General features: G+C 39.7%; 1 protein-coding gene across 2 annotated transcripts; it reads left to right on the top strand.

Annotated features, from left to right (window-relative positions):
* The first annotated feature begins 7689 nt into the window (after positions 1–7689).
* On the top strand, positions 7690–12266 carry ppp1r3c.1.L (protein phosphatase 1, regulatory (inhibitor) subunit 3C, gene 1 L homeolog). Of its 2 annotated transcripts, XM_018224484.2 has the most exons (3): positions 7690–7850; positions 9368–10296; positions 10772–12266. In XM_018224484.2, exons 1-3 carry the CDS (start codon positions 7705–7707, stop codon positions 10774–10776), a joined length of 1080 nt encoding a protein of 359 aa, XP_018079973.1. In that variant the 5' UTR covers positions 7690–7704; the 3' UTR covers positions 10777–12266.
* Positions 12267–27721: the final 15455 nt, after the last annotated feature.

Genomic DNA, 27721 nt, shown 5'->3' with positions numbered 1-27721 from the left:
TGGCTGCGGCCAAAAAAACTGGGCAAACAATGCCTACAAGGTCAACGACGTTGACCTTGTAGGCATTGTTTGCCCAGTTTTTTTGGCCGCAGCCACTGAAGCACAGAGGCCAGAAAAAATATGCCATATAAATGCTGAAAATAGTAATTTTTTGCCATACGTTGACTCAACGTATATGGCAAAAAATGACTATTTTCAGCATTTATATGGCATATTTTTTCTGGCAACTGTGCTTCAGTGGCTGCGACCAAAAAAATGCATATTTTCTGCATTTATATGGCATAATTTTTCTGGCCTCTGTGCTTCAGTGGCTGCAACCAAAAAAATTTATATTTTCAGCATTTATATGGCATAATTTTTCTGGCAACTGTGCTTCAGTGGCTGCGACCAAAAAAATGCATATTTTCTGCATTTATATGGCATAATTTTTCTGGCCTCTGTGCTTCAGTGGCTGCAACCAAAAAAATTTATATTTTCAGCATTTATATGGCATAATTTTTCTGGCAACTGTGCTTCAGTGGCTGCGTCCAAAAAAACTGGGCAAACAATGTCTACAAGGTCAACGTATGGCGAAAAATTACTATTTTCAGCATTTATATGGCATATTTTTTCTGGCAACTGTGCTTCAGTGGCTGCGTCCAAAAAAACTGGGCAAACAATGCCTACAAGGTCAACGTATGGCAGTTGTTTAAAGAGAACAGTAGATTACTAGCCAGCAAAGCTACCTAAGCTAAAATGTCCCTCAAATCCCTGCAGACTTCTGTCCCTCCAATACAGAGCAGTATCAAGCAGATTACTAGCCAGCAAGCTTACTATCATCTGTCCCTGAAATCACTAACAGCTCTCCCCCTACACTATCTCTTCCAAGCACACACAGGCAGATTTTTCAGATACATTTTTGCCCTTGATCCCCCTCTGGCATGCCACTGTCCAGGTCGTTGCACCCTTTAAACAACTTTAAAATCATTTTTCTGGCCAGAAATGTCTTTTCTAGATGTTAAAGTTCGCCTTCCCATTGAAGTCTATGGGGTTCGCGAACCGTTCGCGAACCGCTCGCATTTTTGCGCAAGTTCGCGAATATGTTCGCGAACTTTTTTTCCGACGTTCGCTACATCCCTAATGGCACATGGGGAGATTTGTCACCCACTGTAAATCCACACTTCAGGGGCTGACAAATCTCCTCTTCTGTCAGGGCCCTAAGGCACCACACTAAAAAAGTGTGATTTCAAAGCATTTTTCAAATGCCAAATGATCTTGGGTCAAATTGAATCCTCAGCAAAGGCAGGTAATTTGGCAGTTCTTGCTTGTGTGCCTAATTTAATGAATTTAATTTTATTTAATGCACAGAGAAAACCTGATTGTTTAAGCATTTACTGGTCACTTATTACATTTGAGGATAACTTCACAATTTTTCCTTTGTAAATATTTATTGTTCCTTTATTTAGAACTTTATATTAATCCCAGGTAGGTTTTTGTTAGCTCATCAGAGAAAGCTAAACAGAACATTGGTGCCGGCTGCAAATTGCTAGAAGCATGTATGGGTGCAAGCAGCTTTGTGATTAAACTCACTTTGCACTCAGTTTTGCCTCCATTCTAGTGCTTAGCATTTGTGATTGTATCCGTCAATGAGCCCTATTATATCAGATCACTAGGTTTAGGGCTTTAAATTAGGGTTTTGAATTATCAATTGGTTGCACATCGATATACAAGCACAATAGTAGCTATAATTGTTCCAACATAACAGTTTGTTTCCCCCAAACTACTGTACTAAACAGAACGCATTGTTTTCAGGAACATTTCAAACTTCCTTTTTGTAGATAAGCATCCCTTTAATCAATGTGAACACTCACACAGATAACGCTATAAAATGAAGGATATTTTGTAAATAACATGAAGTCCCTTTGAGTTAAGCTGGCCATAGATGTGCAAATATACCTGCAATATTGGACGAACGATTGGATGTCCCAATCTCCCGACCTGCAACTAACCTTTCAGATTAAATAAAGTAGTAAAAGAAGAGATCAGACGATGTTCTGCCCTGACAACTGCACGAAAGTTATGTCCGACAATTAGCAGTGACAGTCTCTGATATCGGCAGATTGACAATACATGCAGAAACATTATCGGTATCCGACAGAAATTTTCTAACCTGTCCATGGCACAAAAAATGTTGGGACACTCCACACAGTCTGAAAATCGTACGAAACAAAGATTCGTACGATCATATCTGCACATCTATGGCCAGCAAAGTAAATCAGTAAAATGATTGATGATGGGGCTCATTTATGAACTCGATCTAGACAGTAATCCATACTAACCAATCACTGATTTGTTTTTTTAAGCCAACTATAACAGTAAAAGCATTTGATTGGTTGCTGTAGGTTTCTGCTCAAATTTGCCCAGTGTTCATAAAACAGCCTGATGCAATGTTTAGACTACATTCAAACTTAAGAGATATTGGACCAGATTCAATTCAGTTAGAAAAAGTTATCTCATGGTTTATTACGTGAAAACTCAAGGACGGAATTCAATTTGAGGAGAAAAAACTGTTCTCCAAATTCAGTTCCAGTTTTTTTTCCCATAGACTTTAATAGAGTTTTCATGTGATAAAAAGTTTTTCTGAATTGAATTGCAACTCAAATTTAATCTTGTACATGAGTTTCATGTGATAACCCTTTTTTTACTGAATTGCATCTGGCCCATATTAAGAAAATACATGTGGATATCAGAACCACAACATGTAGAGTGTAATATAGAAGCGTAATATCTCCCCAGATGCAAACACTTAACCACTGAACTGCACTGCTCAAGTTGATAGGCAGCAATGTCGCCATGCACTTCTCACTTCCTGCCCACAACACTGTAATCTCCTGTTGCAAAATCATCATGAAGTCAATGTGCAAATAAAATAACTTGTTACAAAGTGTACAGTATAGTGTACAGTATATTTCTGTGAATGCCTGGGCAGTGGCATAACTATTAGGGATTGTGATTGCACCTCGGCCTGCACCCAGTGGGCTGCAATAAGTACTTTATATCATGGGCGGCAGGGCAGGGAAATATTTTGCAGCACGTGTAGCGAGTCCATCCTACGCCTGGTCCCTGCTGTGGTTATTCACTCCACTGTGCCTGGGTATTTGTGAGTATTGTGTGGTTGTTACAGCAGAACTTTCAAAAGCTTCCATAAGCAATGAGGGTGCTCATTTAGAGAACCAAGTGCAATTGTGGTTTACGAAGGTTATTGTTTCTAGTTCACAGCCAAATCTCTGTTGACTTTTTCTGCATGCGAACAAGTCAGCATTAAGTATTATTATCCTTATTATTTTAAAAACTTTTATTTTTACTTAACTTTGAATTTTGTACAGAATCACATGGCTGCAGTTTAAAGAGGCCCAGCCAACAGGAGAACCTCAGATACTGAATCAAACAGATAGAAGGTGAGATTATTAGTGAAAGGTGATAGGGTACATCGTTTGTACAAGAAAGAAGTAGGGTGGTCGGTCATAATTCAAACCTATTTTCGGTGCTCTGGAAACTAATGAATAAAGTCTGTCTTAGTTTGTCAACGTATAGGTGGGTGATCCAGTAAGGTATTATTGCGCTTTTCATTGGTCCCAATAGTTTCCATCAAGGTGGGAGCTGTTAGGTGAGGTTATGATGTTAAACTTGATGTTGTGTTTTTTTTTCCAGAGAATTAATTAATATTACCAAGTCTAAAGTGGCATTGATAGGTTTGTTACCTGCTGGATTAGTAGCTACATCGAAGTCCAACAGTCCTTTAAGGGACAGGTCTACCAGATGTGTTGCATATACCCTTTCATCTTTCAGCATCTCCAGCAATTTGCTAACTGACTAGCGTACAGCTTGTGTCTGACTCCTAAACTTGTGATAAGTAATAGCTAAACTCCCTGTAACTACTGTATATCAGCTGCTAAGTTTGGATATTTTATGGAAAGTAAAGTCCCCTAAATATTCTCAACCTCTCCGCAACATTTTTGTCACAGGCTCCTTCTGTAGGAAGTCATGGAGTCACCCCAATTACAGTTGACGGTCAAACCTCCTTTCCTCCTGTATCAGATAATGCACTCTTATTACCGACACTGATCTAGGGATCGAACGTTTGTTAGACAAATATAAGTAACATAACACTTGATTTGGGGAAAAAGGTTTAACAGAGAAGTACTGTGTATAGAATAATGATTAAATTGAGTAATAAAATGATGCAAGAAAGCCAACTCGTTTCAGTACGTCTGGCCCAGCTGACCCTTCGAGCTTAAAAAAACAAAACAAAAACATTGCATCATTAGACAGCCAATTTGTAATTCTATAACTAGTGTGTGTGTGTTTCCCTTACTCTCCTGCTTGTGCTATTTTGGTAGTGCCACATATATTTTTTTTCACCATGAATATAATAAAGTAAATATAGAATTCTAGTAGCATTTAGAGAAGATCTGTGAAATGAATATAAAAATTATATTGTAACCTTAACAAGAATATATTTCTTATATCCGTAATATATGTATATTTGTTTTTGCTGAACAAACTACCAAATTTTAATTAACAGAATACAACATGCATCCAAAAGGCACTCATAGAGAACATCTATCTATCTATCTATCTGTCTGTCTGTCTGGCTGGTAAACCCGTGGGCGACCCGCACATCACTACTATTTATCTCTGCCATCTCACTAATGCCTTGTTCACAGCTGCCTTCCCCACTTGATAATCTACTAGGGCCTGATTTAAGCACAGTTAAGCCACATATGCTCTCTTGCATCTTTCATGAAGAACAGAACCAACGGATTGCTTCTGCCCATCTCTTTTATGCATAGGTAGTCATTTGGCCATAGTTATCTGGTGGGAATAACCTAATTTTGAAGATCTGCTCGTTTAGTGAGGTCGCTAAACAAGCAGATCTTTCTCTGATATGCCCACCTTAAGGTGGGCAATATCAAGCTGGTCAAATTATTGGGCCCAATGATCTGATCATGATTGAGAATACAGGTGGTCTAAGCAAGGATCACTTCAACAAACCAATGCCGTCCTCACTCCAACAGGGTTTTTACATTTTTCCAATTGATATCTGCCTGATTTTCAGCTAGATATCAGTCAGGAAAGACAGTTGAAGCACACATTGGGCCAGGTTAAATAAAGTCAGAAACAGTTATCTCATGAAAACTCTTGGACAAGATTCAATTTAAGGAGAAAAAAAATTTCTCCAAATTTAGTTTGTGGTTTTTCTCATAGCTTCAATAAGCGTTTTTATGTGATAAACAGAGATACGTTTTTCTGAATTGAATTGCATCTCAATATTGAATTACATTCATGACTTTTCACGTGATAAACTGAATTGAATCTGGGCCATTGACTGTAGGCAGCTTTTATCAGCCCATATATGGGCACTTTAACCCATTTTCCCCAGAAGATCATATCTGGCATATAGATTTTAACATAATTCTACAGGGCACTAGAGATTCTTAAAAAGTTATCTTTATTTCAAGCAAGTGGCACCTAAACCTTATGAGATGTCTAGCCCACAAACACAATATAGGCATACTGAACAACCACAAAGGAGACTGCTCTGTAGGGATACCTTTTCTACCTCGTTAGAATCTGTCAATAATTCACAGGGAGATTCTGTGGTTTGTGAATCTCTTCTTCTGGTTTGTAACAGAAAAATTTCAGCGATTTCATTAACCGAATTAGTACTCAGGGTAGTGACAAGCAAAATTTTTCGTCAAGTGTCACCGCAAAAATGACCCCTATAGACTCTAATGGGTGAAAAAATTAACAATTTGTCGTGCAATTTGTCGCCAATAGATTTCAATGCATTTTGACAAATTTTCGCAGTTTGTGACTATTTGGCAAAAGAAAACAGGTAAGATTCGTCCATCACTACTCAGTGTTTGTCTATAGCCTACTATCTATAGCCTACTTTGTACTGGCCATTTACAATGCAACACACAGGGTGCAAAGTGAAAAAAGGGGAGCCATTTTTTGCACTTTTCAGGCTGCTTCCTGCATTTTCTAACTTGCTGCAGGCAAGTGCCCCTGGGTTAGACAGGAAATCCGAAGCAATCCGAAGCAATCCTAATGCCACCCCGACAGCGATGCGTATGCTTGCTCACAGTAGAGAAGATTTGTGGCTGGGCGACTAATCTCCCCGTCTGCCACCACCACCCTAAGGGTGAGAACAAACAGTGCTACCAGTAGCAGCTGCTTGTCAAGCTATAAAACAGACAATAGTAATAACTGGCTTTACTAGGACACTACGTGTGTTTTAGCAGAGGCAATTCTCAGTATAGTATATGGCAGGGTATTTTCTGTTGTTTTGTAGCTGGGACAAGTAGCTGCTACTAGTAGCTCTGTGTGTGTCTTCAGAGGGTAAGGGCACACATTGAGATTCGGGGAGATTGGCAGGATGCCACGAAACGCGTTAAGCGGGCAGCCAGGGTCCACACTTTGCTGCTGTAATTTGAGTTTTTATATATATTAAATAAACTTTGATTTTTTATATTTTTATTGGTCTCCTCAGTGCTCCGCTGTTTTTGCTCTTTTCCTGGGGAGATTTGGTTGCCTGGTGACTAATCGCCTCTTCTTTGCAGGCCCGGATTTGCGGCAAGGCCTAGGGCGACACAAGCTCAGGGGCGGCATGCCGCACGTCCGCACTTAAATTTAAGCTGAGCCGGAGCACTAGGGACTCTGTGTCCTGTCACAGTTCTCTGGCTGTAAATGAAACAGATGCGCATGCGCGCGATCCGAGGGGAGACGGAGGAAGCCGGCCTCCGGGTGCACGCAGCACAAATTCCTCACGAGTAAACTTCGGCCGACTTCGGAAATCTAAGTGCCGCGAGTGCATTGGCGCAGGCGTTTTTTCATTAAAGCCGGCGGAAGACACGGGGAAGCAGTTCAGTGAGATTAGTCGCCCCAAAGAAGAGACAGTTAATCGTCGGGCGACTAAATCCCTCAGGTGTGCCCTAACCTTAGAGTATTTTACCAATGTAATTTCCAAGCACAGCTGCTGATATTCAATAATAACATTCAGGGGACGCTTTGAAACCATATTAGCAACATGTTAAAAGGTGGTGTACTGTGCCCACACCATACATGTAGTTCTAAATGGGCATGGATATAACAGTGGCACTATATGTTATGCACCTATCTAATCTTAGATAGCGGCCACAGAAACCACAATCTTCAGTCAGTTAATGAAAAGAGCCACATTCAGTAAGTGAAACCCGAGGCCAGTCCTCACAGATGAGGGGCACTTGGTAAATATGGCTGAACAATGGCAATGTTTGCACTTAGTTTCTATGTTATTTGCATCCTTGCTATTGGTATTTCTGTGGTATTTGTGTGTCTGTTTAGAGATATACAAGCCCACAACGTTTCAGTCCAGTCTGAGCAACCAATCAAGTAAGATAAAACAAAATAGTTCTTTAATGGCAGGCAAAAGATGATGAAACTCCATAGGACATTGAGTTTCCAGCTATAGGGAGAGTTTTGTGGAGTAAGTTTTTTTTTCCAGTCTGTAACCTCCTCCTGTCTCCGCGCATGGATATCGATTGGGTAAATATTAGCCGCTTCTCCCCCTCACTGACCTCTTTTTTTTTCTGGGACTGAAGTGTCACCAAGTGCAGCGCGGATTATCACGCTCCGACTGGATTTCGCAGGCGCGATGCAATTGGTTGTCTAAAACGGGAGATGCGTTGTCATTGGTTGCCTGCTTCCCTTCACGTGCTGGTGGGCGGTCTCGCTGTGGATAAGCGTTCGGCGCGGGCAGCAGTCAGTGCCAATGTCTCACCGGCTGCAGCGGAGCGAGTATCAATCTGTGGGCTGCTCATAATCAGGTACATCCCTCTGCATGATAAGGGCTTTCTTTTCTACTGAACTATCTGCCTCGTCCCAATGAACCCACTGACTGGACAGTGCTAGTATTACTGCAGTGTAATAGAAAAGTTATTTGCATTAGGAACAAATCATGGATTTAAAGTGACACTGCAATAAATGTAATAAATGAGAATGCTGGAGTGTGTAACCTGTCCTGTCAGCTTGCAGGTCCCCTCTCCGCAGGTGCCACTGCTTATTTCTGATATTTACATTGCTTGTGCACTAGTGCAAAGGGAAATAGATATGTTTAATGGGATAGAAGGGATTATGCTTGTTATTGACCCACATTCTGTATCACTTGTTTCATGCTTTCACTGCCTTTAGATAAATACAAATCAGGAAGAGGCAACTGGTCTCCTGCTGTTCTTGAACTGCACCTATGCATTGTCACCTCTAGAGATGCTGGGAGTTGTAGTTTAACAACAGATGGAGGGCTGCCCACTTTTTTTATTGACCGCAAGTAGGACTATTATTCAGACTTCCATGGGGCTTAATTCTGCTCCAGAACCTGCAAAGTGCAGCACAAGTGAATTTAGCCCTGGACGAGCAATGTACATTAAAATAAATGGTCCAGGGCTGCCTCTTAATAAATAAAAATGTATTTAATTATTTTCTGATATATATACTGCTCCATTATACTTGGAGGTCTTTGGGTATCAACAATGTTAAAAGTTGAAATGATTAGGGATGCACCGAATCCAGGATTCGGTTCAGGGTTTCGGCCAGGATTCTGCCTTTTTCAGCAGGATTCGGTCGAATCTTTCTGCCTGGCCGAACCGAATCCTAATTTGCATATGGGGCAGAGAGGGAAATTGTGTGACTTTTTGTCACAAAACAAGGAAGTTAAAAATGTTTTCCCCCTTCCCTTTCCTAATTTGCATATGCAAATTAGGATTCAGTTGGGTATTCGGCCGAATCCTTCGTGAAGGATTCGGGGGTTCGGCCAAATCCAAAATAGTGGATTCGGTGCATCCCTAGAAATGATACGTATATAAATGGATGGACAAGCTGGTGCCTTGAGTTCAAGATTCACAATTCTTTGCACAATTGAAAGCCGTTTAACCCAGCGGTCATGTCAAAAGTATTTTAAAGTAGACAGTATATTGTTTTAAAGCAACCTCAGACATAGTGGTAATAATTCACAGCATTATTGAATGACTGTGCATGTTATTATATGAAGCCAGGCTTTATTAATAAAAAAATATATATTAATACTAAGTAGACTTAATGATCATAACGTACAACTGATTCTTTTGCAAATACATAACTGCATCCAATGAAACAGTTTATCCTTTTGACAATAATAAAACCATAAGGGGGCAGTGCAACGCATCTATTATTTCCTCCAGGCAGATATTTTTTGTGTGACGCAGTTTGTGGTCTCCTTACTGAATTGTTTCCACTGGGTAGCACAGACCATACAGACTTAAAGGTTTTCGTGAATACAATTTTATATATGGATTTTATCTCTTTACAGAATGATACAGATTTTGGAACCCCGTTCTCTTCCACGATCCATAATGCCCCAGATTTTGGAACCCCGTTCTCTTCCTCGATCCATAATGCCCGTAGATGTGGCAGTTAGGATATGCCTGGCCCATTCTCCACCGCTAAAAAAATTTCTCAGCCCCACCGATTGCAGGGGAAGAAATTTTATCAACCGATATAAGCCACTAAGACCATGCCTCAGTCTGAAAAAGGAATCCGAATCCAGGGGCAATGAGTGGAACCGCTCAAAATCCAGAAACAAAAAGAAGGTGGTCTTTGCTGATTCCAAAGGTCTTTCCTTAACTTCAGTGCATGTGTTCTCAGTTTTCAAAGATGAATCTTCATTGGATCTTCAGTTTGACCTGATAGACCTAGAAGATATAACAGCCAGTTTAAAGCTGCATGAAGAGAAAAACTTGATACTGGGATTCACTCAGCCTTCCGCTGATTACCTACAGTTTCGCAACCGCCTGCAGAAAAGTTTAGTCTGCCTAGAGAATTGCAGCCTTCGGGAAAGATCTGTAGCAGGTACCATCAAAGTTAAAAACCTGAGCTACAAAAAATCTGTCAAGATTCGTATCACCTTTAACACCTGGAAATCATTCGTAGATGTGGATTGTGTCTACCTGAACAACGTCTATGGAAGCACTGACATCGACACTTTTTCCTTCGTCGTCAACATACCCCCCAACATTCCCAGTCACGAGAAAATCGAATTCTGTATATCCTACGAAAGTGAAGGGCAGGTCTTCTGGGATAACAATGACGGACAGAACTACTCAGTGACCCGTGCAGAATGGAAATCAGATGGTGTACACACACGTTCACCAACTAAAACAGACATTGCATCATATGAATATAAGAAGAAACCACAAAACAATGACTTTGATCAGTTTGGAAGCCCCAGAACATCTGCTGGTCTGTATCCTGAATGGCAAAGTTGGGGTAAAATAGGGGGTTCACCTTACTGGTGAAGAACAGCATTAATGTTCTGCTTCATTCATTCTCATCTAAACTTCTTAGTGTTGATGAGACCTCATTTGCAAATATACAAATGAAAATGCTTTAAATCAAGGTATAAGGAAAGGTGATAACTATATGTTCACAGCCATAGCTTAGGACAGTACGCTTTTCACAAGCACATTGCTAAAACACAGTATGTACTGCCTTTGTCTACTGTAGGAATAGAAGCTCAGTGCTTATGCCAGCGGAACCTCTGGCTTTGATCATATACACAGAATATACATTTATTCAAGATTAATATTATGAGATCTAAACGCTGCAGCTTGTTTTTGTAAACTATGTAACCCACATGAGGATAGTTCTTACAAGGAGGGCAGCAGTTAGAATTCAGGACACCCTAAGGAGTTTTGTCAATATCTGTTTTTTTTAGGATGAATCTGTGGTACGAAATGGCTAACGATACAACAAATGAAGATCAACAAGCTGCAAATATGGAGAAGCATGCCATGTATTTCTAGTGACCTGCCATGTATAGATGAGCATGAAACGCGCCAGGCACCTGGAAAAGGAGTGTTAGGTTTGAATTTAAAAGCTGGACTTTAAAAACCTTTCACAGACTCCGTAAGTTTAAGTAGTGTTAGATCATGCAGGGTGACCCATAAATGTGCAATCTGTATCCTTGTAGCTGTCCAGCATACCACCATTAATAGTTCAGCTGCAACCAATGGATCACTTTTTGGTCATCCCTGTTATAACGTTTATGGATGTAATAAAGAATTAATGAATTTGCACTGCATTGGAAGCAGGCATGGGTACAGAAAGTGCACTAACTAGTTCAGTGTGATTTTATTGGGAAGGGAGGGTCTTGTAGTGTTGCTTTAAGTTATCCCAACAAGTCTGCTTTGATATAAAAACAAGTGCCTTTTCTAAAAGATTGCCAAAAACTGCATAGTTACACTACATCATCACTTCTGTAATATATTCTCAGTTTTCTAAACTATTTTCCTTCCCCACTCGATCCCGCTGTATGCTAGAGGTGTAATGCCTCTCTGGTCCACTGGGCTCTGGGAAACCTAAAACAAAGGATGTATTATTTTGGCTGATTACACGTTCAACCTTTTAGTGTTATGTGCAAATAAAGAGCAACCTTCAGGATGACAAAAACCTTCATACTCCCTGCCCTGTAAAAAAAAATGCACTTGTTTGCAAGGAATCTATAATATTCTCTGTCTTCTACGTTTTTTGAGATAATTAATTACAGAAAGCAGAAAATTCAATTTCCTTCATATTGAAGGCAACCCAAATAATTTTTGCACCTTTATATGTGAATTTGGTATTTGATAGCAATGTAGTTTCCTTAATGGATACAATGATTGTAGTTGATATTTTTGCACATCAGGTAGTGTTTTCTTTCCATTGAGTAATGACAGCTTTTTATTAAATACCTTTATGGCGCAGAGAATTATGTTTTATTTCCCCTTTTCTTCTCTCAAGAACTCTTGCACTTTTTACATGAAATAGCCGAGCAGTGTATTTTTCTATTTTGTAACTGGCTTAAATGTGTATTTTTTGATGTACATTACGTTTGTAAGCTGACAATACTATTTTGTGATGACAGAATGAAAAAATAGGGCAGCATTCATGACTGTGAAATGAACTGTAATACTTATTAAGACTGATGATCATTAATTTGTTTATTTGATATGACTGTCCAATGTGTGAAATGAAATCAGCTTTAAGGAATGTTTATAGGTCACTTTATTAGCGCTATATATCGGATATTGATCTTTAGAGTGATGAGAGAGAGAGAGCAAGTCATGAGTTCTAACCCAAAAGTCTGTTTCCTACAATGTTTTATCACTGTAAAATAAACCGTTCTACGTAAAATGTGAACTTTCAATAATAAATTATGTTTTGTATAATGACAGTGGTCTAATTATTTCATTCCCAAATAACTTTAGTTTTCAGATACCAAACGTACATAAAGATAATGGTTTTATATATATATATATATAATATATATATAGTGAATAAAGTACCCCCTCTTGTAAAATATAGGGATATTATAAGTTACCGAGGAGTTTCATGACCAACCAGATCGCACTCCATCGTGTAGTAACGTCACACGCTACTACACGATACAAACGCTTGAGAAAGGGAAGGAATGTTTCCTGAAACGTCGCGTGAGTGTGGCCTTTTATTGCTGGACTTCAAACAGATAAGTGATATGTTACAAATGTCGCTATACTTTGTTACATTTTAAACAAGCTAATAAACGCTATGTTTTAACCATGGAGTGCGATCTGGTTGGATAAATATATATATATATGTGTGTGTATGTGATATTGTAATACAATACAATATTTTGAGATATTAGAAAAAGGGATAAGCCATCAATTATTTTTGACATAAAAAAAAAAACAGGGTAGCACTTAAAGCAGGTGATAATCATGGACACCCACATAGAAGTCATAACTTTATTGTAACGTTTGCTGACCCCCTAAATGAGAATTTCATAGAGGGCAATATGCAAGTGTGTGCCAGTTTGTTCTAGATATAAAAAATGTTGAAAGCAGTGACTGAGCAGATGTAAATTAACAGCACATACTGTAACTTGCCAGCCAACTGGATACCTGCAGGCCAAAAATAGCCATCTGGGAGATTTTTATAGCCTTCGACTCCACTGATCTTTTAGGATGACATCACCATTATATTATAATCTTGTCTCCGAACATGTCGTTTATTAAATAACTTTACTACTAACAGTTTGACAGCACTGCTGTAACTCTTTAAGAAAAGAAGTCATGAAAGCAACCACATGCAATATAATAATATCTGCACGTGGCCTGGTGCTGAATTTTGCATTAAACAAGAGATACAAGGTTATTTCTGTGTCCATGGCAACAAATATCCCAATTTTCTTACCGGAAGGCTAAAGATACAGCAATGTCAGAAAAACAACTCATTTGTGCAGTTGTATAGCATTAACCTATGCAGCACAGTTCACTATGAGACAGTTAAAAGTAGATTACACATATATAATGTCAAATTATCGGGTGTGAACCTTTAACTTTATGGCTGGCACTTCTGTTTTCACCAGTTCTTCTCACTGGACTTGCCTAACATGTTTCTGCCAGAGGTTCTCCTGATTAGAATGCTAATGGTTGCCCATATTCTGGAATCTCCAGTTTTACTTCATACGTAGACATGCACACCTGGTAATGGAGTCTTAGTACAGGTATGGGACCTGTTATCTAGAATGCTTGAGACCTGGAGTTTTCCGGATACGTGGTCTTTCTGTAATTTGGCTCTTTATGCTTTAAGTCTACTAAAACATAATTTAAATATTAATGAAACCCAACAGGATTATTTTGACTCCAATGAGGATTAACTATATCTTAGTTTGGATCAAGCACAAGCTACTGTTATTATTACAGATAAAAAATAAATAATGTTTGAAAAATGGTCTATCTGTAATTCAGAGCTTTCTGGATAACGGGTTTTCAGATAACAGATCCCATAGTTCTTTTAACTTTTACAGGGTAAAGAGAAATGATGAGAAAAATAAGCAGCCTCTGTGGTGGCACTGGAAGCTACAGCCACTATATTAATAGTTTATGAAGTAGGCAAGTGTATCTTATACAGGTAACTCTGTCTGCAATTAATGGAGGTCATAGACAAGGTGGTGAAGATTAAATTCACATTTAAGGGAACTCAATGTGTTTGAAGGTGTGTGCTGTAGAACTACCCAACTCACCACCATGCATGGCTTTTATAGTGTCCCCACTGGGGCAGGGCCGCCATTAGAAATCATGGGGCCCCGTACAACAAAAACCCACCCACCCAAACCTCACCCCAGATCCCGTCCACACCACAGTTAAAAGACCACACAGACATCAGCGCTAAAAACAGTAAACCCCCCACAAAAGTTATAAAAAGCCATTGATGGGGAGGGTCCACTGAAAATAACTGTGGCCCCAAAGCCCCCCAAAAAACTTTTAAAAAAAAACATTGGTGGTCAGGGCGCCCCCTACAAGTTAAAAAAATAATTGATGACCAGGGCCCCCTATAAGTTAAAAAAAAACATTGGCGCCAGGGCCCCCCCATAAAAGTTTTTTTTTTAAAAAAAACCATTGGCACTTATGGGGGGGTCAGGACCCCCCCCCATAAGTTCAAAAAAAATGTTGGAACTAGGGCCCCCCATAAAAGTTTTTTTTTTTTTTTTTTTAAAAAACATTGTCACCAGGGCCCTCCTTACAAGTTAAAAAGAAACATTGGAGCCCCAGAGAATATTAAAAAAAAAACATTGGTGGCAGGTGCCTAGAGAGTAATAAAATAATACATTGGTGGCTAGGGGTTTAAAGGAACAGTAACACCAAAAACTGTAAGTGTTTTAAAGTAATGAAAATAGCATGTAGTGTTGCCCTGCACTGGTAAAACTGATCTGTTTGTTTCAGAAACACTACTATAGTTCATATAAACAAGCTGCTGTGGAGCAATGGCAGAAATTGAAAAACTGCTATATAGAACAGGTTAACTAATGGATAACAGATAACACCATTAGACAGACAGAGCTTATCTGCTATCTGCTGTGTAACTTGAGCTTTTTCTCCTTTGAATGGCTGCCCTAATTGCTACACAGCAGATTATTTATATAAACAATAGTAGTGTTTCTTAAGCAAACACAGCAATTTTACCAGTGCAGGGCAACACTGCATTATATTTTCATTACTTTAAAACACTTTTATTTTTTGACGTTACTGTTCCTTTAATAAGATTGAGCTGTCAGACTTTCTGCTTCTTTCCAAACTCTCAAGTGCTCCTTAAAGACCCACCTGTTTAAAGAAGCTTATTCAATGTACCTTAATTAATCAATCATTGCTGTATCAAAAATTACAAAATTGTTTCTATAAACCCTTGTTTGTTATCCTCCATTTATTCCCTGTTTGTTATAGCTAAGGTAAAGCACTGCATATCATGTCGGCGCTATATAAATAAATGATGATGATGATAAAAACACCACTGGTGTTCAGTAGAACTGAACTTGTGGCTACAGGACTTCAACTTTAGTCTACTTTCGCAGTTCAGACTTCAGCTTCGGCTCCTTTTGTGGCTTTGGGTCTTAACGCGGCTTTGGAACTTCAAATTCTTTTGTGGATTTTCGCGGGACTTTGGCTCTTCAGGACTTTGGCTCTTCGGAGGTTCAAGACTTTGTCAGGTGCGGCACAGTTTCGATGGTGTCAAAGGGGGCCCAGCTATTTCAAAAAGTGCAGCACAGCCACCCCCCCCTTAAGCCCGGGTTGTTACAGCAGTACCCCCTGTGCCCCCTTGATGGCGGCCCTGCACTGGGGTACCGGCTCTATTTCAACCCCTACCTGGTACTCAACATTGAGGCTGGTTGCAAAAGACACTATGAAACTTGCATAGAGCATAGGTAACATTGTAGGGACTGCTGACAATGTTACTATAGTTTACTGGTTTAGTGGTTATTATTCCAAGTATAGCCAATCTTCGGTTGCCTTCTAGATGCATCAGAAGCTTCAAAATGTCCCCTAAACCCAGAATAGCATACCCATTGGGTTAAGTCTTCTTGTGGTCCAATATTTGGTCAAGACCTCCTTGGCAAATAATATGCTGGAAATCTTGGACAGTAAGTAAGCATTCACCCCACCCCAGTAAGCATTCACCCCATCCTTCTCATTCATTGATTTCAGCTGCAAAAGAGGGGCCCTGCAGGTTGGAAGCTTCTGATTGGACACAACTATTAAATCATAGAAGAGAATCTAAATATGGGGTAAATAAAACTGAGTAAAATCCACAGCACAGTTAGGTATGGAGAAATTATTACTACAACAGCCTTTTATTTCAGCTCAGATTCATTTGCATTGACTGTGAACCAGTGGTACATTCAGGTGTCACCAGAGCCAAGTTGAATTTTTACCCGTATAAAGAACGTTACTTGGCAAAAGCCTATGACTTGGACAGAGTCAGAGTCCGTGGAGATCACGCTGACTCAAGCAATGCTAAACAACAAAAGCAGCTGGCAAGCCTGGCAGGCACAAGGTACTAAAGGTGAATGAGAGCCAATTTATTTTGCTTGCTGAGCATGATCAGGTTCTCAAGAAGAAGCCTTATAGTACTCCTCCAGCACTTCACTTAGTCATGGGTTGGGAATGGCCTCATGCCAGCTACAGATCAAGGTTAGGCTGGTAAAAAAGTGACTAAACCTTCTTTGTGTTTCATTTTTGCCAGTCAGCAAATAAAAGCCCTTCGCTGTCCACAACCTCCTGCTATGTTTTAACATTTGCATTTCCACACAACTCAAATAGGCCATATAAACTCACTTGTTTTGAAATATTTGTCTTTAATCTGCAACCCTGACCTGGTTTCAAAAGCATCTACATTCTTTCTCCTTTTAATACAGAGACTAATATTGTAGCCTGTTGCAACTGTAGCTATATTCATAGTATATCCACTAAGGTTATTTTTAAAAGGGATTAGACGTCACCAAGGATTTCTTCAACTGAATTGAAAGACGTCATTGAAGGTCATTGTAATGCACAATTTTGGAAAACATAATATGCTTTTAAATCCATCCCACCGCTGGGTCAGCATGCTGTTCAGCCCTGTGCTTCTTTGCTACTCTAATCCATTGTAATCTTTAGCTGCTGCCATGGCATCAGTCACAATGCTGTGCTCCCTTAGTTCAGTATTTCAGTGTGTGACGACTATTGGGCAGGTTTACTAGTGATTGTTATGTAACAACCAATTCTATTCAATCCATAAAGACTTTTAGTTATTTCTGCAACTATCAAGAGATGTTTCCAGGAAAGTGGATGCTGACCGGCCAAGGATATCGATTTTATCGATCAAATTGATCTTGTAGATTTCTTCATATTCTATCAAAGTACAAATGGCAACGACCAGCAAGATTCCCCTTTCAATCTCTTATAAATCTGCTCCTAAATATCCCATGTTGCATCTTTGTCTTTGAGAAGGTTAGAGAAGACATGAAGGAATGTGAAAGCTTTTAATTTGATGTTGGCCTTTACAAACCCAATTAAAAGAAATCTAATACCTCCTTTTCTCTGATTGAAACAAACACATTAAAGGGGACTTGTAACCCTAAGAAATAATGCCAAATCTATTGGGTTTGTCAAGAAAAATAAACTTCCTACTATATACATAATTTAAATCTTGTTTCTTTAGTCTTGGAATTCCACAATCACAGCAAGCAGGCAGTCCCCATTTTATGGACACTGTTATGCCAAAATGCCAAATCTTGTTTATGTGCCGGTTGGGGGGGGGCTGCTGGTATGAATGGAAAGAAAGAGTAATTGACTGCCCCACCTCTATGACTTATATGAAAAACTGATGGGTATGGATGTGTTAATTACAAAAAAAAAATTAGAGTTTCATATTTGATTTGAAATGGGCTTTTATTACAGCTTTGTATGTCTGGGTCACAGGTCCTGATTAAAAATCATAATACAGGTATGGGATTTGTTATCCAGAAACCCACTATGCAGAAAGCTCCAAATTACCGAAAAGCTATCTCCCATAGATTCAATCTTATCCAAATAATCCAAATTTTTGAAAAAGGTTTCCTTTTTCTCTGTAATAGTAAAACAGTACCTTGATACAAACTAAGATGTAATTCATCGTTACTGGAAGTGAAACCAGATTGGGTTTATTTAATGTTTACATGATTTTCTAGCAGACTTTAGGTATGAAGATCCAAATAACGGTTAAGATCAGTTATCCGGAAGACCCCAGGTCCGAGCATTCTGGATAACAGGTCCCATACCTGTTATATAAATGCATCTTGTGCATTATATAAGATAAGAAGGATCTATTATGAAATATGACCTCACGGTCATTTATCATCACTGGGCAAATTTGCACCAAGACAGCACCTATGGCAACCAATTACAATTCTGCATTTCGTGTGCTATCTGCAACTGACTGAAAAAAAGTTAATCACTCACTCACTCACTTGCTATGGGTTCTTGCTTAGGTACAAATTTGTTTGGCAATGAAAAGGGAAAGACAGTAATCATGTGTTTGCTTTCAATAAATGCTACTGTTGATTGATTTATATATGGGTTACTAGACTTACAGCAAACATTTGACCTGTTATAATAATACCCATCTCTGATACTCTTCACCCTCAGCTTAAAGGGTTTACATTTTTAACAAAGTTTGCACCAATGACTCGATTAACATTAAACAATTCTGTACCAGTGTAGTAACTCAGCAACAAGACAGGGATTTCTTTTTAGCTTCTAAGTTGCAGTATATAGTTCAGAGCTAAATACTCATTGGCTGCTATATGTTACTGCACTGGTTTTTAAAGGAGCATTTATTCATATGCCCTTCTGAATGCTGTGCTTTAAATCTATAATAAAGCAATTTTCGGTCTGGCGAAAGAGCGTTACTACTTTACTACTAATTCACTAAGTTTTTGATTTTACTGACCGTTGCCTCTTTTAACAGACTTGCCTTCGCCACCTCAGACCAGACGAAGTGCAATAGAGTAGATAGGAGTTCCACAAAAAAAAGTTGCAAAAGTCCCAAAAAACGCTGTTTTAAAGGGTGATAGACTGAAAAAGATCGTACCCTCCTTCCCCCTACATTTGATAACATATGGCACCTAAACTATACTGTGGGCACATGTGTAGGGCATTATAACAACTTTATATAATTTTATTAAGGTTCCCTGGCCTTGTGTAGTGTAATGTATTTGCTGCATCATATACGGCCATTGTACTTTAACTGCACGCCATATGCTATTTAGCCAACGCTAGCGTAACTTCGAACTGCTGAGTGTAATTTCGCCAGCGTTCGATACCCTGTGCGCAACTTCGGATCTTCGTGAATTAGCGTTGTCCAGGCAAATTTTCACCTGGCGAAGTGTTGCGATGCGTTAGTTAGTTAGTTAGTGAATTTGCCCCTCTGTATCTAAAGTTTTGTTTGGATTTTATAGCTTTTAAATCATGGGGAGTACAAAACTAAACTGTTACTGTGGCTGATTATACAGGACTCCCAAAAACATTGTATAAAATTACATGTCTGGAACTCCCAAAAACTCCTCTTTTGTATTACCTCTGCCATGCACAGGGCCCCCATCAGGGGAGCACAGGAGGTTCAACTGTATCGGGCCCGGGCCTGAAAGGGCAGCTGTAGTCCCGAAGCGGTAAAAAGACCCGAAGTCACGAAAACAGCGGAAATGTAAGTCCTGAAGCGGCGAAAAGACCCGAAGTCACGAAAACAGCCGAATTGTAAGTCCCGAAGCGGTGAAAAGACCCGAAGTCATGAAAACAGACGAAATTGAAGTCCTGAAACTAAGAAAAGACCCTAAGTCACGTAACAGACGAAATTGAAGTCCTGAAACTAAGAAAAGACCCAAAGTCACGAAAACAGGCAAAATTGAAGTCCTGAAGCGGCGAAAAGACCCAAAGTCACAAAAACAGGCGAAATTGAAGTCCTGAAGCAGCAAAAAAGACCCGAAGTCACTAAAACAGCCAAAATTGAAGTCCTGAAGCCAGTGATCCCCAACCAGTAGCTCGTGAGCAACATGTTGCTCTCCAACCCCTTGGATGTTGCTCCCAGTAGCCTCAAAGCAGGGGCTTATTTTTGAATTCCAGGCTTGGAGGCAAGTTTTGGTTGCATAAAACCAGCTGTACTGCCAAACCAAGCCTCAATATAGGTTGACAATACACATGGGGCTACCAAATGGCCAATCACAGCACTTACTTGGCACCCCAAGAACATTTTTCATGCTAGTGTTGCTCCCCAACTCCTTTTAATTCTGAATGTTGCTCACTGGTTCAAAAGGTTGGGGATCCCTGTCCTGAAGCGATGAAATGACCCGAAGTCACGAAAGAACGCAAAGTTGAAGTACTGAAGTCACGAGTTCTACTGAATCCCCTGGCCACCAATGTATTATTTTAATACTCTATAGGCCCCTGCCACCAATGTTTTTTTTTTTTTTAATATTCTCTGGGGCCCCATTTTTTTTTTAACTTGTAATGGGGGACCTGGCGGCAATGTTTTCTTAAAAAAAAACTTTTATGGGAAACCCTGGCGCCAGGGTTATTTTTTTAACTTGTAGGGGGCCTTGGCCACCAATTTTTAAGGGGGGCCCTCGTGCCACAGTTTTTTTAACTATGGGGCCCTGATCATCAATAGCTGTTTATAACTTGTGTGTGTGTGTGGGGAGGGGGGTACCTTTTTAGTGCTGATGTCTGTGTGGTCTTTTAACTGTGGTGTGGAGGGGGCTGGATCTGGGGTGGGCAACATGATTTCTAATGGCGGCCCTGGCCATGCACGCTTTGTCTCGCTAAGACAACAACACGAATATATGATAAAATAAGAGTATTTTCTGTGTGATTCTATGAGATTCTATGAGGATCAGTAAAAACCGTACTTGTGCTCTAATTAGTGCATCCAAACTGTCAAGCAACTAAACATACTATAGGTTTCTGATTTCTATGACTCATTTTGCTGCTGAAATTCTTCTAGGATTCTGTGTATACGCCAAGCATTTCTCTCTGTATCCATGAATAGCTCCTTGCCATTTATGCTAATCCTTTCAAATATCACTTGAGCAATTGCAAAGCCTTCCATTCATTAATATTCCGTATCTCTTCAGTGCACGAAGATACATGCAGAAAGGTATAGGCAGAAAGGTTACCATAAAGTAAACCCCTATCAGCTTTCTGTATACTTCAAATACATCAGCACATCTATAAATGACGTACTGTATTACTGTTTTTAGGGATGTGCCAAATCCTCCGTTTTTGGGTTCAACCAAATACTGAATCCACCACAAAAGATTTGCATATATACCAAAACCAATAAAAATCCCAATTTGCATATTCAGATTTCAGATAAGTAAATACATTGCCCACAGCTTCAAAGGGGTGGGTCACCTGTGAGTTAACTTTTAGTATGTTATGTTATGGTTAATTCCAAGCAATCTTTTCAATTGGCCTTCACTTTTTCTTGTTTATAGTTTTTGAATTGTTTGCCTTCTTCTTCTGACTCTTTCCAGCTTTCAAATGGGGGTCACTGACAGAGAGCTTCAAGGTAGAGTCAGATCATCGCCAGGTCTTTTCATTGGCTTTTATTAGCTACCTTGCAGCCTTGTTTCAGGAGTCATAGTTAAGAGTGCATAGAAAGAAAACACTGTTTCAATAGCATTTATGCTATGCTAATATGTGTACAAATATGAACATTTTAATTAATATACTATATTATAAAATTGATTAAAATCACATTCTCTTTTATTACTCAAGAGGCGGGGATTACTAAAATCAGAATTTATCTCATTATTTAAATAAATAAAACCACAACCAATCTCCCATACTCAATTTTACCTTATTTATTATTAAAAAAAGCTCTATTTAATCTCTTTCTTACCCCCTAGTACAAATATTAGTTTACAATACAGAAGGCAAACACTATGAATGTATTACAGAAATGTTTTTTATTTAATGTCTTGACAAGAAAAGCAAAATACATAATGTTATGCATGTGTAAAAATCTCAATAAACAGCAAGTTAAAAAAAAAGAAAAAAAGCTCTATTTAATTGGTTCGGATAAAAATTGTTTTTTCTCGAAAAGGTCGGATTTTTGGGCTAATTCCAGCACAGACCACAGAAACTTCCAAATAGGATAGGGACCTCTGCCATTGACTCATACACAACCTTGGCAGGATCTGGCTTTCATAGTTCTCGAAAAATTTGAGTTCTGCCTCAAAAAGCCTGACCACAGTTTAGTAAATAACCCCCTTAGTGTTTGGATGGAGAGCTCCTTTAAGTAATTTTAAGTATTATATTATGTTGTTGCAGCAGTCACAGTACAGTCCAGATGTGTGGACAAGGTTCTTGTAGTTTAGCCTGTTGTAACCTGCTATGGTGTGAGGTGCATAATCAGCCCTGTTGATTCAGTGCCAAAGGGAATAGTTTATGTTGCAACTTTGATATTGTGAAGCATACAAGTCAAATTCTCTTTACTGGCAGCTTACACTCAACAAACATGGGTCACAAACTGAAGGTACAGACAGGAAACTTTACAAATATGATTTGTTGTGGGTTTTTAGGTATTTGATGAGAGAGGGTAAAGATTTACACGTTAAACTAGGGACAGACGTAGCGGATTTCGGCCTGCGGAGAAACATGGCCAAGAATCCATTCCCCTGCTGCTCGACCACTGTTCCATGTGCCTGCACATAGATACATTGCCTCAGCTTGGGTGCAGGCACGGTGCATTTCAGTGCCAAAACACAAGAGTCTGCATTTTGCACCAAAGTCTGTTGCATCTGCCTGCACCCAAGCAGAGTTAATATATCCGGGTGCAGGCAAATGGAACAGCGGGGGTATGAATTGCCTTTGTTTCTCCTCAGGCCAAGATCTGTCACATCTATCCCTAGCATTACAGCCACAGCTGAATTCAAGCACAACCCACCAGAGATGCAAAAAGAAAGTAATGGCATAACATTTTCAGTGTTTTGATGGTCATGGTTCTCTGATAAAGCATAAATACATAAAACAACCCATGTGCCATAGGCCTAAGCCTATTGGAAAGTAAGGCATTTTGATTTCTGAAAACCTTTTTAAGACAGAACCACCAAGATCAGAAGAGCTGGAAACACTTGCTTCCCATTCTACTGAGTGGCTTGTATACCATGCCATGCAGTGTCAATTATCACAAGAGAACGTCAAAGCAGTAGTTTTTTTTTTTGAAATAGAAAATGTAATTCTATTTAATTGGTGGGTCAGATGTGTTTAAATTAGCTGAAAGAAACACATGGGCCTTGCTTTTAGTACAGGTGCTCCTTATATGTCATGAATCTGGTTCCACAATATAAATACATAGCATAAACAAATGGCAAGGGCAACACTGTGAAGGCAGGTGCAAAAGCTGTATGCCCATGTTAGTTCAGAGTCTGCAAAATACAGCATTTCAGGGACAGAGCCATTCCAAGGGTATATGCAATGTTTAATACATTGTGTTCATTGCTTTCCCCTAGTAGTTGCTGAAAATAAAATGTATTCAGTTGCAGGAAACTGCAAGTCTGCAGCATTTGCATGGCACAGAATCTACAGGCTTGTGTCCCCAGTCATCTGTAGAAAAGGGGGTTATATAACTTCTGAAGCTATGATAAAGTGTAAAGGCTGATTATTTAATAGGGTGGCCAAATTTCATTGCCTGAATCATTTCATTGCCTCCATAACTAATTAAATGTTTGCCATACCTTAAATATCACTTTAAATTCATCAAGATTTGCACCAACTCTGCCAAAAAGACATTGTCCAGGGTTAGCCTAACCCGCTGAACTGTGCATGGCAACATAGTACCTTTTGTAGAAATTGTCCTCAACCACTCAACCCACCCATGACCCATGGTAATCTTAATACTCAACTGTGCAGGGCCCTTGAGAGGCTGATCTGCCATTTACATTGGGTATTTATGCTCCTCCTGTAGGCTCAGCCCTGCAATATCTCAGGGTTTGAATCTCTGATACACTGAGCTACCAAGGGAGCCAGAGAATCAGGTCTGCCAATTCCACTAGGCTGGGAGTGGCTTGATACTCCTGTAGGCTGAAATCCAGTTTACTTCGGTCATTTGCCAGTATTACTGTAATGTACAGTTATTCATCATGTAATACATGTTTATTATATATATATTATATATTACATATTATACCAGTAAAATGTGTAGGGGCAAATTTACTTACCTCCGAAATTGCGCCAGCGTAGATTTGACAGGACAACGCTAATTCACTAAAATCCGAAGTTGCGTCCAGGGTGCTGAACGCTGGTGAAGTTGCGAAAGTGTTACCGCGGCAAGCATAGCGCAGTTGCCTAGCATTGCCTAATTTGCATACGGCGGGAAGTTAAAGTTGAATGGACGTATATGTTGCAGCCAATACATTACATTACACAAGCCCAGGAAACCTTAATAAAAGAAAATAGAGTCGTTATATTGCCCTACACATGATCCCAGTGTATAGTTTATGTGCCATATGTTAGGAAATGTAGGGGGGAAGCCGGGTACCCCAAAACAAAATTACGATCTTTTGCAGCCTATCACCCTGTAAAAAGTAAAAGACGCCAGCGTTTTTTTGGGCGAATTTTCACCAGCGTTCGTCACTTCGCCCTTTAGTAAATTCCCCCCCTAGAGTGTTACGAAATAGATCAATGTCACCTTCCTTATTTTCTTACTAAACAGAAAATTCTTACTTTACAATTGATTTGCTTTTTCCCTGTAGTAATAAAACAGTACCTTGTACTTGTACAGTACTTGATATTAACTAAGCTAATGCTCATCCATCAAGATGTCCAAAATCCCTTTGAGGTGTTTGTAATGAGTAATTGTTTTAGAAACCTTAAAACAGTGATCCCCAACCAGTGGCTCATGAGCACTGGTCTCAAAGCAGGTGCTTATTTTTGAATTCCAGGATTGGAGTAAAGTTTTTGTTGCATAAAACTGCCAAACAGTGCCTCCTGTAGGTAGCTAGCCCACATAGGGGCTACCAAACAGGCAATCACAACTCTTATTTAGCACCCTTATTTGCTCTTTTTGCTCCCCAACTCATTTTACATTTAAATGTGGCTCACTTGTAAAAAAGTTGGGGACCTCCACCTTAAGATATGGTCCTCCATGTTACAGAGAGACCTCTTATCTAGAATTCTAGGTCATCATAAGCCTTATGCAAACTATTACCCACTTTCAAGCATTTTTTGCATTCTGTTCATCTGCTTAAAGAAAGGCAAACGGATCCTTAAATGTATAAGACTGGTTATATCAGAAAAACTGATGAGCATTCCTTTGTAGAACTTCTATATATAGATATTTCTTACTTGTGCAGTCTGGTATCTTAATATGCTTTGTCACTGCCAAAGAAGCTCCAACTCCTTATGTTATTTACAGTATAATAAAGGTTTACAGGCTAGAGGCTTAAGCTTCTATGCCAGCTGGGAACTATCTGTCTCTGCCTTCAGCTTCTGTCCTCACAGGAATCAAAGTCAACAAACAGGTGGCAAAAATTTCAATAATGTGTAAAGCAAGCAGCATTTTCACTGCCAAATATGCAACGCTTGGGCAATGCATTGAGCCGGTCTTTCCAAATTACTTCCCATTTTGTCAACAGTGATGAGCAAAATACAATTAGAAAAAAGTGGACAAATATAATATAAACTTATTTCTTTATACACTTTCATAGGGACATATCTGTAAGAGGCACTGGGAGATTGCAGAGATCCCTTACCTCCCGGTGCTTCTCTCCTATGTTGGTGCGCACTTCCGTGTTCTGGCCCCAAGTGACGATCGTCGCAACGTTACTTAAAGGAGCCTAATCTGAATTCTTGGCTCCAAAGCTGCTATAAAAGGCCAGTTCCCCATTTGATGGATGCCCAAGCTGGTTTCAGTTATCTGTTCCTGCCAAAGCGTTTGATTGTGATTTGAATTTCTGTTTTTCACTTCTGCCTGACTTATGACAACGTTTCCTGCTGCCTGCCTTGACCCCTTTGCCTGATTTTAACCACGACTGCTCTAAATCCCTGCCGGTACCTCACTTACAGACTTGACTCGATTTACGCACTTCCTTGTTGGATTCTGCAGCAGAAAGCCCGGGGCCCAAAAAGGGCGTCTGAAGGTACCCATCACTGTGCAAGGTTCCCAATAAAGTGGACGTTACAATATCACAAGCATTATAAGAGATCTAAGTTCTCAACTAAGTCCTCAACCACCCAAAACTCCCATGGTAAAGCTGAACTGTGCGGGGCACTTGAGAGGCAGATGTGCCAGTTGCATTGGGTGTGCATGCTGCTCATGTAGGCTACAGTACACATCATATCTAAGCCTTGCAGTTTGAATCTCTGATACACTGAGCTACCTAGGGAACCAGAGATGTAGGCCTTCCAATCACACTAGGTTAGGCGTGGCAGGATACCCCTGTAGGCTGGAGTACTGTCTACTATGGTCAATTAGAACCAATTGAATGTATTTAATATTTCTTATTTCTTTATCCACTTTCATAGGGACATATCACCAGCATCTAAACTGCTGCACTACACAGTTCAACCTCACTTTATTCCAATTTAGGTATGCTACAAATTCCAGCATACTTTTAACATATTAACAAGGTGAAAACCAGGGCCACGATCAGGGGGGCACTGAGGGCCTGGGTGCTTTAAAGTTTTAAGTGGCGTAACTACAGAGGAAGCAGACCCTGCGGGTGCAGAGGGTCCCAGGAGGTATAGGGGCCCCATAAGGCCCTAATTCATACAGTTTCAATAAATATTGGTAAAACAGGTCAACCTCTAGACATTTTGGAGGCCTGAATAATAATTTGCTGTGGGGCCCAGTGATATCTAATTACGCCACTGGAAGTGTTAAGGGGGGCCGTGCTGCGCTTCCTAGACTAGCCGGGCCCCCTTTGAAGCCGCCGAAGTAGTAGCCAAAGCTGCTGATATAGGAGTCGAAGACACCAAGGAAGCCAAAGAAGGTAAGAAAACGTGAAACTGAATACCAATGGTCATTTAAAAAAAAAAAACACCTGGCCACTTTTTTAACACTTTATAACGGGGGGGTACTCTGGCCACCAATGTTTTTTTTTACTTGTAGGAGGGTCTCTGGCCACCAATGGTTTTATTAATGTGTAGGGGGGCCTGGCCACCAGGGGGGGGCAGAACATTTTGTCGTACAAGTCCCTGCGAAATTTTAAAGCAGTATTGCTCAGTAAAACATTTTTGCCAAACACAGGCATCATTGTATTCATATGGGTGTCCACAGGTCTGTCTCTCCATATTTGAGACCTGCATCAAAGAGAGTAGAAGGCAGGGTGCAACATGCAAAAAAAGTGCAATGCCAGTAGATACAGTAGATATAAATGGAATCTGCTATAGCACAGCTAGTAAGTTTCAAGTGTGTTTTAATAATAAATAATCAGTAAAGATCATATATTGTGGATAAGATACTGCAAAATGAAGCCAATAAACAAATGCCATGGTTATCAAACTAAGGTCTTCCAAGGACATAGACCTCCTGACTTACACAAGAGTGTATAGATTTTTCAGTTTGCCGCTGACTCTAACAGTAAATCAGTGTCTAGCTACTTTGACAGATGTTAGTTCAGACTCAGAGACTGATATACATTATGAAATTCTCAGCTGAGGTTAAGCAAGCTATAGCCAATGCTCCATACATTGGGGAGAATTAAACTTGCATATACTGTATATATTAAGTCTCTTAGGTTTAAATAGAGTGGTTACATTTGTTCACTGTAATAATATGTCAGAGACCTGAAGCCACCCCCATGAATACAGCACTGACAATATTTGGCAACACTGTATTCATGAGGGGCAAGAGA

This window comes from Xenopus laevis, chromosome 7L (assembly GCF_017654675.1).
Source record: "Xenopus laevis strain J_2021 chromosome 7L, Xenopus_laevis_v10.1, whole genome shotgun sequence".
In the NCBI taxonomy this organism is placed as follows: domain Eukaryota; kingdom Metazoa; phylum Chordata; class Amphibia; order Anura; family Pipidae; genus Xenopus; species Xenopus laevis.
Note: the sequence above shows the minus strand (reverse complement) of the source record. Positions and strands in the feature narration are given on the sequence as shown.

What these genes read in the sequence shown, in the direction of transcription:
- ppp1r3c.1.L (XM_018224484.2), top strand. Translation starts at nt 7,705, where the DNA reads ATGCGTTGTCATTGGTTGCCTGCTTCCCTTCACGTGCTGGTGGGCGGT. An exon ending in TGTGGGCTGCTCATAATCAG is followed by an intron (nt 7,851 to 9,367) that starts GTACATCCCTCT and finishes ATCTCTTTACAG; the next exon opens with AATGATACAGATTTTGGAAC.